The following is a 12,993-nucleotide window of genomic DNA, read 5'->3' as shown; positions in this document are numbered from 1 at the left end:
AACCTTTTGTAAAAAAATCCATTAAACTATGTCAAATTGATAGGGGAATTATAGAACCAGTTTCATATTATGAATATAATATTTATATATATTTACATTATAAATATATATTTATATTAAAAAATACAGTTTTCAGAAATGCAGAAATACAGATTCAAACTTATATTTCAGTTCTGGAAATCTCATGCTTAAATCTATCTTCAAAATCGGATCTAGGGAGGGGACCAAACATCAAAGATAGACTGAATCTGAACTCAGTTTACGTGTTAACACAATGAATTACAGAAAAAGAGAATAAGAAACTTAAGGTTGCATAGAGAAACCTGAATGAATGAAAAATTGGGTCGCTATGTGACTATGTAACTAATGAGTCACTAGGTGTTACTGAGCTCAGACTGCACCCTGCCAATGAAAATCTGCTGCATAAGGTGTATTCTAAACATGTTTTGCACATGAACAAGCAAAACAGAGCTACACAAGGCTTGATGTCTGAGTTTTTACTCATCTCGGCTTTCCTTAGACATAGCTTGTATTTCAGCTCAAGAGGGAAGAAGTCATGTGTCTATGAGTTCAGGATATACTTCTTAACCCGTGGGAAACTAAACGTTGATTACACTCCTATATGAGGTGATCTCTGTGCTGCTTTTGAGTGTTGCTAAATTATTCATGTACTGTGAATACATTTTATGGTTCACATGTGCTTCCTTGTTGCCTTAAAGTATATTAAAAACAGTAGTTTTATTTGCATGTTTATCTATTAATTTTGGCTGCTATTCAACGAAAGGTCCCCTCTTGCTAGTCAGCAAAAGTCTGAAAGTGCTTACAGGCTGAATGTACAACACACCAAGGAGTATTCATTTCCTGCATTAGGCTAACGCTGTGTCATTTTTACTACTGATGTTTATGTAGTACTGTAGGTGTTTTTGCTTTCTTTCCCTTCTGCCCTAAAGGAGCAAGAGAACAAGGTCTCTGCCTTGGTGGCCTTGCGATATAGACCTAACAAATTGCACGTTAGAGCAAACAATATATGTGAGAATATAAAGCAGAAAAGAAAAGGAAAAACAGTATTTTTCAGGGAAGAGATTGCTGATAGCAAGAAGGTGAAAACAACAATGGGAGAATTTCAGTACATGGGCACACCTAGATAAGTATTTTAAAGATTATTTAAATAGGAGTGATGAGCTAAGAACAGAAATCTCTGATGGGAGGAGACAAAAAAAGTGAGACAAATGTGGGGAAAGTTTAAAGATCAACAAAAGGGAAAAAAGAAGTAACTTGATGAGATCAGATAAGGCTGCATATGGAAACCCAAAATAAAGGTTTGAAAATATGTTGGTATGAAGAAGGAAAAGATTGCAAATACAGGGATTATAAAGTCATAGGATTCCATGGAGCAATATTTTTGGCTACAAAATAAAAGATGAAAAATCCTAAGAGAGAAGATTATGCCAGTGAAGGTGATAAATAAGGCTAAGTGAGATTTCTGGAAGTTAAAATAGGATTTCTTGCTTGTGAATTTCTTGAGCTACTGTTTTGGTATGAGTTTGTGAAAAAGACTGTGTAAGAACATTTATAACAGGTAAATTGCAGAAGAAGAAAGTGACAATAAGAAATGCAGAGATTCAGACAGAAAAATGCTTTCAGTATTTCAAGAGATTGGAGAAGATTCATTGTAAGAGATTTGTTACAGAACAGCTTTTGGTAGAAAGTGGTAACAAATTGAGAGTGAAAGAGAGGAGTGGAAGTGAAATCAGGGGGTGGGGGCTGCATAGACCAAAGAATAAAAGAAAAGGAAAGAAAAAAAAGATAAATTGAGAGAAAACAAGCAAGCAAATAAACAAACAAAAAATTACAACAGAAAGTATACTGGGAATGACATAGTCTAGATAGAAGCAGACCAAAACAGGGTAGAGTAATGGGAGTCCAGGGGGAGAAACTATATAATCTATATGCCTAGACCTTTGTATTGGAGAAAACAGTAGTTGCAGTAGGAGAGAAAGTTTCAGTCACTCTGAAGTATGTATATATAGTGTTCCAGAAGACCTTTTTTTTTTTTTAATCTTGGTTTTTGGCTTTGACAGATGCAATCTGGTTCCTGTCAATTTTCTTCAAAACATTGCTTGTAATATCGTATTTCTGAGTCAATTCTGTGATAATCTGCTCACTACTGCTTTATATGTCCCTCTGTTGCTTTCCTTTATGTGATGTACCAGGCTACATTTATAAAAGGCACTTTATGCCTCAGCCTCAGTTCTGTCTTTTTTAATTGATTTTGATATCATCAATCTCTGCTTCAGTTTTGTCACTAATAAATTTTTCAACCTAGGAATATTTAATGCTATAATTACAAATTAATCCCACTGATCTCCAGAAACATGAACTTTATATCCAAAATCATCTGTTTCTTGAAACTTATCAGCTTTCTTTCTAAATTTAGAAGTAGATTAAAAATTAGATAACTACTTTACAGAGATCAAGAATGTGAAAGTCAACTGTATTGTTCAGTCAGGTTAATAATGAGGATGAAAGCTAACAGAGAACAGCATAATTTATATAATATTGTCTTCCTGTCCTTTGAGGTGTTACTGAAATTAAACCGTGGTTAAGCATTTTTGCACGTGTCCTATGCACATCTAAGCCAAAAAACATCTGCTTATCCTATAGGAACCAAACTTAACATGAGCTGGCAGTGTGTGCTTGCAGCCCAGAAAGCCAACCGTATCCTGGGCTGCATCAAAAGGAGCGTGACCAGCAGGTCGAAGGAGGTGATCCTGGCCCTCTGCTCTGCTCTCAGGAGACCTCACTTGGAGTATTCTGTACAGTTCTGCTGTCCTCAACATAAAAAGGATATGGAACTGTTGGAACAGGTCCAGAGGAGGGCCGCGAGGATGATCAGGGGACTGGAGCACCTCCCGTATGGAGATAGGCTGAGAAAGTTGGGGCTGTTCAGCCTGGAGAAGAGAAGGCTGCGTGGAGACCTCATAGCAGCCTTCCAGTATCTGAAGGGGGCCCATAAGGATGCTGGGGAGGGACTCTTTATTAGGGACTGTAGTGACAGGACAAGGGGTAAGGGGTTAATGCTTAAACAGGGGAAGTTTAGATTGGATGTAAGGAAGAAAATCTTTAAGGGTGGTGAGGCACTGGAATGGGTTGCCCAGGGAAGTTGTGAATGCTCCATCCCTGGTGGTGTTCAAGGCCAGGCTGGACAGAGCCTTGGGTGACATGGTTTAGTGTGAGGTGTCCCTGCCCATGGCAGGAGGGTTGGAACTTTAGGTCCTTTTCAACCCTAACTATTCTATGATTACTCACCAGTTTTCTCCAGCAAACATTTACTTTTCTGATTCTCTTCCCCATCCCAGCCGAGGGGAGTGAGTGAGTGGTAGTGTGGGGTTTAGCTGCTGTCTGAGGTTAAACTGTGACAAAAAGGTATGCTGGAAGGGGATTCACTATTCTGTTCTGTTGACATAGTCCAATTTTTTAATAAATTAAATATTCGTAATTTATGGCTAGGTGGCCTTATTACCTCATTCAAGAGCCATTTTTTTTCCTCATGTTTTCTGCCTGGACTAGTAAGTATCTAAGTTTCAGATGGGATAATAGATTAATCCAAGACTACTGCATCAGAATGACATATACTCCAGTGACTTGAATTTCAACCTGAAAAGTAGAGAAGAAAAGAGGAAAGTAGACAGAAGAATGAATTCTGGCTTGAATCATGTACAATCTAAATATCGGCATTGTTTTCAGATTTTCAGGTGAAATACGCTAGAGTTGTGGTGCAAAAAGCTCTCAGTAGTTGCTGTTGAAGAAGTTGTGTTTGTGTGAATCAGATACATCTTCATTGAAATGGAGAGCAGTATTAACGTGCATGATTCTCTAACATAGTAATTAAGAAGTTTGTAGAGAATAATTGGTTTCCAGTTACTGTTACAATGACTAAGTACTTGTACAATAAGAAAATCTGGATTTATTATGCATCAGGTCTGATTGAGCTGAAACCAGTTTTAAGTGAAGGTCAAAGGTGAGGAGGACTTGAAATCCTTTTCTAAACATAAGTGAATCGGAGCCTTCATTTTGATAAGTCTGAGCAGGGCAGTGGAAGATCTATCAGACAAAAGTTGTGGATCACTCTGAGAAAACCCAAAATACTCTCTTTTTCTCTTACAATGGCTGAAAAGACATTTTTGTTTTATGTAAGATGTCTTAGAATGAGGAATCCCTTCCTCCTGGTTTCCTTACTCCCACCAGAATTGATTCAGATGGGACTAGGCACTGTGAAAATGTGAGAGAAGTGCTGTTGAATGGAAAAATTCCTTGTTCCCACAGCTCAAGCTTGTATTCATCATAACCAAGTACCCCAAGAATTTCTCTTTTTGTTGGCAGTGAAAAAGGCGTGAATTTTATTCAGAATATTAGGAATGAGTGAGATGGGGTTATAATGAAAAGATTGTGCAGCTTTATAGCTTTCACAGTAACAAAACTTTTACATTAAATGACAGTATTCGGTGTCATAGAATAACAGTATTTAAATGAGTGTATTGAATACAGATATGAATTGTATTTCTATAATGTAAGCACTTGACTTTCCAGAGAATAAAAATTACCTTAGAATTATGTGAGAGGTTTGAGATAAAGCAAGTGAAAGCTCTGAATTTCTTCTAAGGATTAAAAATCCAGAAAGATAGGCACAACAGGTCATAGCAGGATAACATAATAGGGCACCCTGTAGTGCTCAGCTACTAAAAGTTTAATCCTTGATTACGAATCTTATTGCTTTTGTGTGTTTGTCTCGGATGCTTAAAATAATGTTGTAATGGAATTTTGGATTAATATTTTTACATAATGTATTGTAATTACATAATTTGTCTGGTTTCTGCTGTTTTAAAATCCATCAACTGCTGCTGATTTCAGAACCTCAACAGTGACCCACAGTCTGCTCTACAATGATATCCACAACAAATTACATATATCCTATGAAGTAAAAAAGTGATAGATGGGGGTTGGTAGAAGGCAGAATTATTTGTGCTCAGATCAATATACAAAGTTTTTCAGTATGGGTAAGCTAGAGAAATAGCATGATTTGCAAAGATTGCTATTGCAATTGGGGAGGAATCTAGTTAGAACCAAAATAATTCTAATTTTAAAAGAACTTATGTACATTTATTGTTAAAATTATATTACTAGAATTTTAGGATAAATTAAATATAATCCAATTTCTGTGTTTATTGTTTTCCGTTGCTAGTTCTGCATCTAAATTATATTCTTTTTCGTTTATATTTTACTGCTCACTGTCAAATCTGGATACATAAAAACTTAATTTCTTTCAGTATTTCAGTTCATTGTGATGCCTTTATGCTGCTCACCAAGCTTAGCTATGGTTAAATATTAATATTCTGTTCAAATTATAAAGCTTTTCCTCACTTGCCACACACTCTTTCAATATTCACAAGGGCAAGCAAAGTCGTTGTACAATGGGTGTTTGTTAGAGTCCTCCAACAAGAAATTATATTGTGACAATTTTTTTATTTAATTTGATTATTTTTATTATAATAACACATAATAGGATTCTATGATGGGAACATATGTACTGATGAAAGTAAATTTCTTAGGTTGTTACCTATTCTTTTATCCTTTTAAAGTGAATCTACAATGTTTTAAGTGGCAAAATGCTATGGGAAGAAAACCCACTATACAATTAGCAGTAGAATGTCTTGCATTATTATAATGAAAATTATCCTATATTTGCACCAGCAGACACTGAAAGTGAAGGTACTGTTCTGGCTCAAAAGAAAAGAACAAAAAGTCTTTGTTCAAATATAAACAATTCCCTTAAGCTACTTCAATAGTACTGGCACACTATGATGACAATAAGAAAGATATGCCATTCCTTATCATTTAGAAAGTGAAATTTAAAGTTTTTCTCTTTACTGAAAAAAAGTAGTCTGTGTTGACTGTTGTGCATCATAGGAAAGATTAATTGGGAAAACATGCAGAGTAAAGATTAGAGAAACAATGGTCTCTGAAAGTCTGAATTCCCTCTTTTGTTTTCCCTCTCTTCTTGGATTCTTTCACTACCTTTGTGTCCACACTTTGCTTATGTTTATTTTAATTGCTCTTGAATGCTACAGAAAATTAATTACTTCAGTGTTCTTTATTCTTTGGTAATTTAAAAGCAATATCTACAATGTGAAATAATTCCCTTGGAATGTCTGTATTAATGGAGGTGTTCCCTGCTTCACAAGTTTCATAAAGGGAAATAGAGGGTATATAGAATAAAATTAAAATAGTAGGTGGGTAATACTGTAATAAGAATTCCAATATGGTAATTATGAACTGTTTCTTTTAACAAAATTTCCAGATATTCTGGACATGCAAAGAAATAAATTTGTGTGTGAATTTAAAGAAAGAGATGCTTTTACTAACATTTCCTATCAGAATTTGGCAAATAGGAAGAAGTGGTTTTCTTCTATGTGGTTATATTGCCAAGTATTAGTTTAATCTGAGAATTTATGGAATGGTGTTGGAAAACCAGGGAGTTGGCAATGATTTCAGTATTCAGGTTCTGCTGTCAAATTAAGGATTTGTTTTTTCCCTGTTAACCCCTGCCCTGTGGTGGAATGCAGTGACATAAAAATGGGTTCGCCAGACTGTCTAAGATTTGAGCTCTTCTTACCCAGAAGTTAATAGCTGTGTCCACTTACTGAGTATTGGGAGTGTGGTTTCAGACAGAATTAGCAAAAGTAAAAACTAAATCTTTCATTCCCTGTACCTCTGCCCCAAAGTATTGATAGAGCTTGATAACCTGCAACCATAGTCTGCATCATCATGACTGTAGAGAAGTTCTGTGCACCGTGAGGCTCAGGTCTTTTAAGTTAAATGGAAGAGAAGCAAGATTTTATTTTGGCATAACATCTTACAAGGGGTAAACAAGCGTTGTAATAAAAAACCCCACACATTGTAATAATAAAAACACAGAGGGTGTTTATGACAGTTGCAGTGAAGTAGGCAGCCATTGTGAACTGGAGCTAAGCTCCATAGGTCTGCCACGGATGAGTAATTAGTCTTACGGAAGAGTCAATATATAAAGTGAGGTGGGCTGATGCCAGCCTTATGAAGTTTAACCATGACAAGTGCAAGGTCCTACACCTGAGTCGGAGCAATCTCAGGCACAGCTACAGGTTGGACAGAGAAGAGATTCAGAGCAGCCCTGCAGAGAAGGACTTGGGGGTGTTGTTCGATGAGAAAATGAACATGAGCCGGCTTCAGTGTGCGCTCGCAGCCCAGAAAGCCAACCGTATCCTGGGCTGCATCAAGAGGAGCGTGACCAGCAGGTCAAAGGAGGTGATCCTGCCCCTCTGCTCTGCTCTCAGGAGATCTCACTTGGAGTATTGTGTGCAGTTCTGCTGTCCTCAACATGGACAGGACATGGAACAGTTGGAAGAAGTCCAGAAGAGGGCCGTGAAGGTGATCAGGGAGCTGGAGCACCTGCTGTATGGAGATAGGCTGAGAAAGTTGGGGCTGTTCAGCCTGGAGAAGAGAAGGCTGCGTGGAGACCTCATAGCAGTCTTCCATTATCTGAAGGGGGCCCATAAAGATGCTGGGGAGGGACTCTTTATTAGGGACTGTAGTGACAGGACAAGTGGTAATGGGTTCAAACTTAAACAGGGGAAGCTTAGATTGAGTATAAGGAAGATCTTTACTGTAAGGGTGGTGAGGCACTGGAATGGGTTGCCCAGGGAAGTTGTGAATGCTCCATCCCTGGTGATGTTCAAGGCCAGGCTGGACAGAGCCTTAGGTGACATGGTTTAGTGTGAGGTGTCCCTGCCCGTGGCAGGAGGGTTGGAACTAAATGATCTTAATGTCCTTTCCAACCCTAACTCCTCTATGATTCTAAAATATCCTTTCTGGCCAGAACTTGGTGTTTGTGTGTGCAAAATGGGTTAGTGCCAATAAATGTACTAAGACATTCAGTACAGATACCCATGCATAGTTGTAACTATGTGGTGCCATACTTTTCAATTCTGCTTCATGAAATATTTTGATTTGCAAAAGTATTTGGATTTTATTAGAAATCTGCATCATGATTCCTTCTGCTGTTTTCTTAATCTGTCTTCATTTCATTAACTACAGGAGCCCTTTACAACGTTCTTTCTAAATGCAAATGATAGCAAGTTTGACCACCCAGATCGAACCTTCTCTTCAGTAGCCAGGTCTTGGAGGAACAGCCAAAGAGATACCTCAGATGTGAAGGTAACATGTTCAGCTTGATCTAGTTGAAATGTCCCTGCTCATTGCGTTGGGTTTGGACTAGATGACTTTTGAGGGTCCCTTCCAAACCAAACTATTATGTGATTCTATAGACATTAAATAAACTGATAAATGAGGATTTTCATTTATGGACTTTATTTTTTGTAGGGATAAAGAAGAGTTTATATTTCATATCTTTATATTCAGTACATTAAATAAAAGGTAAATGTTACTAAAGATTATTGCCCTAATAGGAAGAATCAAAGATTCTTTGAAGTTGAGTGGACAAAAGGTGTTTTGTTTTTATACAAAAACAACCTAACTGATCTAATTTAGATCAGATAATCAGGAGATGGAGAAAAGCCCAATAAATTGTTCTTTCCCGCTGTTAACTCAATATTTGGCCCACTCCATAAAACACAGCAGGAATTGGATTTGACCTTAAAGTGTCATATTGTTATAGCTTGCCTAGCTCTGGGGTTGCATTGCCTGGGGCAATTAATAAAGCATTAATGACAAGACCCATTAAAATGTTGGCTTTTCTGTACAGCTTTAGCTTTTACTTGAATGTGCCTGGGGATATTATGCAACAATACACATTAGATTAAAACAAATTCTACATGATATACAGAAACAGCTGGAGAGCAGGGGGATTTTACTGTTGTTACTCCTTACCTATTGTTAAATACAAAGGGTTATTGTTCATATACGTGGGACCTTACCAGAAAGAAAGCAAAATCTAATAATATTTTGAATAATATGGTCCTTTCTTGATTCTCATTTTCTAGTAATAAAGTAGGCAAATGCTGCAGCACACCATTAGTTGCTGTTTTAGAAATTTTTCTTTTTAAAGTGAATATATCTCTCTTCTATTTTGATACTGCCACTCAAATGAGGAAATGCTGAAGTTAAGATCACATTACCATTGTATTTTTTACTTAACCTGACAAAAGAAGAAGATGTAAATGTGTTGATTTATTTTTATTCCAGAACTCCTGTTTGCATAAATAAACCAGCAGTCTGGTATATGCGTATGTGGGCAAGTCTTCTTGTTATTATTCAGTTATTAGTTAGAATAATGAATTGCAAATTGTATGGACAACTTAACATATGGGAGAAAATGCTTTTTAAAGAGGAGAAATAAAGCCTTTTCATGTTTTTTTATGCTAATTTGTAATTCAATAGTATTTTAAGTACTAAAACAAAGGAAATTTCAGAACTTGGAAGGAATTTGAGTATATATCTGCTGTCTTTGAAATGCAGCCATTTCTTCCAATTCAGACTGCTGGCATTTTGATCTTTCCTTTCAATGAAATCTGATTTTCCTAGAATTTCACCAGAGTATCTGGGAAAATGTCTTCCTAGTAGTGGTGCTGAAACAAAAGATAAGATGGAAGTGACTGTAATATTCTTGTCTGGCTTTAGTACACAGGAGGAGGTCAGTTCAATACAGGAAGCATTGAAAAAGATAGAGTAATATTTGTGGACATTCAGAAGGATGGTATTCAACTAGGGTATATAATTAGTGGAAGGATTGTTCCTAAAATAGCAACTGGATGAGTTGTCCGTAAAAAAAAGAACTGAAATGTTTGAATGAAACAAAGTCTTGTGAACCAAGTGAAGTAATATAAACTGCTGCCGGAAACTATTGCAAGGATGTGGGAATTATGGAGGAATAATGGTTGCATTACACAATGTATTATATTAAAAATTCCCAAGTTAGTTACTAAAATAAAATTAGTGTTAAAAAGATGTTCAAAACTGAATACTCACCTTCAGAAAAGGAACACAAAAGTTGAAGGTGTGGGGTAGCTATATCCTTTAGTGTCATTAAATTTAAAAAAGGGAGTTGGGGATAACTTGGGTGAAATAGTAACAATTAAGGGTCAGAGTTACACTGGGGAAAAGATTGTAAAATAATGTATTTTGGAATATGTTTGGTAGTGTGCCGTAAAGCCCCCGAGTCAGATTTAGATATATATATATATATTTCTGTTAGGCCATTAGAATGAGAAATACTACTTGGAGCTAAATCATTAAAGAAAATCTAATACGGGAGGCACAGATGAGGTATGTTAGCCAATAAATATTTTCTCCAGATATTCCCTGACCTGAGCGTTCAGGGATACTTTCGGGATTAAAGATGCTGTTTAAAATATGGTTTTGTTAATTAATGAAGATACAGCTAAAGTGGGTTTAGAAGTTGACCTTGAATTGATTTATTATGAGTGGATCCAGCTCAAGATAGATAAACAAAAGTAAATTTGAAAATATGAAAAGCTAAATCTTTTAAGCAAAGAGAAAAAGTTCATAAGCTATCTAAATAAAAAACAAAAAGTAAAAAAAAAATGTAGAAAGGAGAAAAGAATTTCTAATGTATTTAATGTCATCATTCAATGTATTGCATCATCAAATTATTATATATTAATACAAAGCCACTACTGGAATAAATCTACTGAAATATATTTCAGTAGCTTAAGCAATATATGTCACTGTCTTGCTGTTTAGTGTTCAGTTTAACAAGAAAACTTGAAGATCAGCAGAATGGCAGAAAGCTGATAGTGAGACCAAAGTTGTATCCGTAGCATTCTAACAACTAGAATATCTCATGGCATCTAAATTCCACTTGAAACAGTCTGATTAGTTACTCGTTTGTTTCAGAGCTCTGACATTCTTCAAGAAGGCAAGTTTGTTGGATTTGTTTTTTTTTTTAATTTTTAGCATGTATTCATGCTGGATAAAGCAAATTCTTAGTGCTGAGAACTAGCTAGTGGAAGTATATACCCGAGCTGGAGGGAGCCATAAGAAAACCAGCAGATTAAGGAGTTGGATACAAGAAGAAAAATGTGTGTATGTATGTATGTGTGGAGTAATTAATGTCTAAAAGTGAAGACTTGGTTACATAAATACTGTGAAATATGCAAACATATGAAAGGGAGAAGAACTGTTTGTCAGGGAACAAAGAGGTAAACCTCAAAGGAAAGGGATAAGAGTTAAAAAAATGTTTACTTAACCAACAGAGAATGCAAAGTTGAAGTGAAATGGGCTATTCTCTGAATTTTAATATCCTTGCAAGGAGAAGTAGTAAACGCCTTATGTCTCAAGTTTCTTAGAAGTGTAGACTGGTGAAATACTGGAAAAGCATCGAGGACAGTCATGAATTGGCAAGAGGATGTGCTAATTGACCCTTTAGGCCCTTTCCATTTGCAGAGTCTGTGTTTCTTAGCGATAAATCAAGAATGAGTATAGCAGCTAATTGTTGCTGTTGTTTGTTGCTCAAGATCTTAATGAACTGCATTTCTCGATGCCATGACATCAGGGCCAACTTTTCCCTGAGGCCTTGGAGTTCATTCTGCAAAGGGATGGGAAACTGAACTATTATTAATACTACAAATACCCCACTTTTTTCAGTTTAGTTGTGCCACTGCTTGGAATGCCTTACAGTCTTTTTGACCGTTTCGGTCAAGTTTTCACAGACTCGAAAAGCAGTGAGGATTGGGGAACCACTAGGAGCCCCCTCAAAATCTCTACCTATTTTGCCCACTCTCCCAAGAGCAGCAACCACTGTCTTGCACAACAAGGACCTTCAGCTCTGAAGTGTGAAACATCCAAAATTTCATATTCAGTAATCTGGCAACTTCTAATATTTATCTAGCAGTCCTGTAAGAAAGTAGATAGTATGCAAAAGAGAAGATGTATAGAGGTTGCATGTGAGTGCAAAATCTTGTACTTTGTCAAGGTGTTCTGCATATTTGTGTAGCTTTTTCTGGCTGCACTGCACACACAGTGGTAAATGGGGGCCTTTGTGGATTCCAATGTGACATGCATAGTGTAGATTGTTTTCCCATCCTAAAGATTTTTTGAGTTTTTATAGTAAATACTAAGTGTGTGGAATATGGGCTATCTATCAAAGCAGCAAACTTTGAAAACTGTTAAGAATAGCAAATGTTCATTATTCATGCATTCCTTCTCATATATCTAAAATTCATCTGAGCTGCTTTAAGTACATTTAATTTCTCATCTCACTAATCTCATTAATTACTGTGGCACAGGTTATGAAATAATTTTAAAACAGCATGTGTAATCAATTAATCTGACATTCTTCAATGCCGTGTGTTATAAGATGGCCACAATTTTTGCTTTCAACTACCATATTAAATAATGATATGGATTGCCTTAATTCTTTATTAAAAAGATCTAATTCAAAAAATCCTCTTAAAACTAATTTTTTTAGGAAAGTAAAATCTGTATTCTGATTTTTTTTCATCAGTTAAGAAAGGACTATCAGGTGCTTTATTCTTAAGTGCTTAAGTAATTTCTGAAGTACGTCATTTTTAACTGGTAAACAGATTTTTAAGCGAAGCAGACACTTCCCACAACAGTGTTCTTTTGCAGCCTCAATATAGTTTTAAAAAACCATCCAAGCCACTTTTCAGAAATTCTGCATTAATATTTTAAAAACAAATACCTGACATTTGCAAAAGAATGAATATCTCTTTAGGAAGCTGCACTTCTGTCAGTCAGTCTCCTTTTTTCACACACATATCCTTTCTGACATTCTATCTATTTCTCCCTTTCCCCTTTCTCCTTCCTTCTCCCCCTTTGTGTATGTGCAGTTTTCTCAGGAACTAAATTGTTTCACTCTAAGGTAATGAAAATAGGGCTATGGCAGTAGTTTGATGAGTCTGATAAACAAGCCATAATTGCTACATCTCAAATTGTGACAAAAGGTACTCTATCTTTGAA

The 12,993-nt window shown here is 36.2% G+C and overlaps 1 protein-coding gene across 4 annotated transcripts in view; it reads left to right on the top strand.

Moving 5' to 3' along the window:
* NBEA (neurobeachin) overlaps positions 1-12,993 on the top strand; it is a gene marked incomplete at both ends in the record, with an annotated part of 526,482 nt that overhangs the window by 446,282 nt on the left and 67,207 nt on the right. For all 4 annotated transcript variants that reach the window (XM_080613294.1, XM_080613295.1, XM_080613292.1 and 1 more), the window contains one exon: positions 8,131-8,250. In XM_080613294.1, the coding sequence (XP_080469420.1) occupies positions 8,131-8,250 (120 nt within the window). The remainder of the gene's footprint in view (positions 1-8,130; positions 8,251-12,993) is intronic.

The sequence above is a fragment of the Psittacula echo genome (genome assembly GCF_963264785.1).
Source record: "Psittacula echo genome assembly, chromosome: 3".
Taxonomy (NCBI): Eukaryota; Metazoa; Chordata; class Aves; order Psittaciformes; family Psittacidae; genus Psittacula; species Psittacula echo.
The sequence above is the reverse complement of the archived record's forward strand: the minus strand, read 5'-3'. Positions and strand labels throughout refer to the sequence as shown.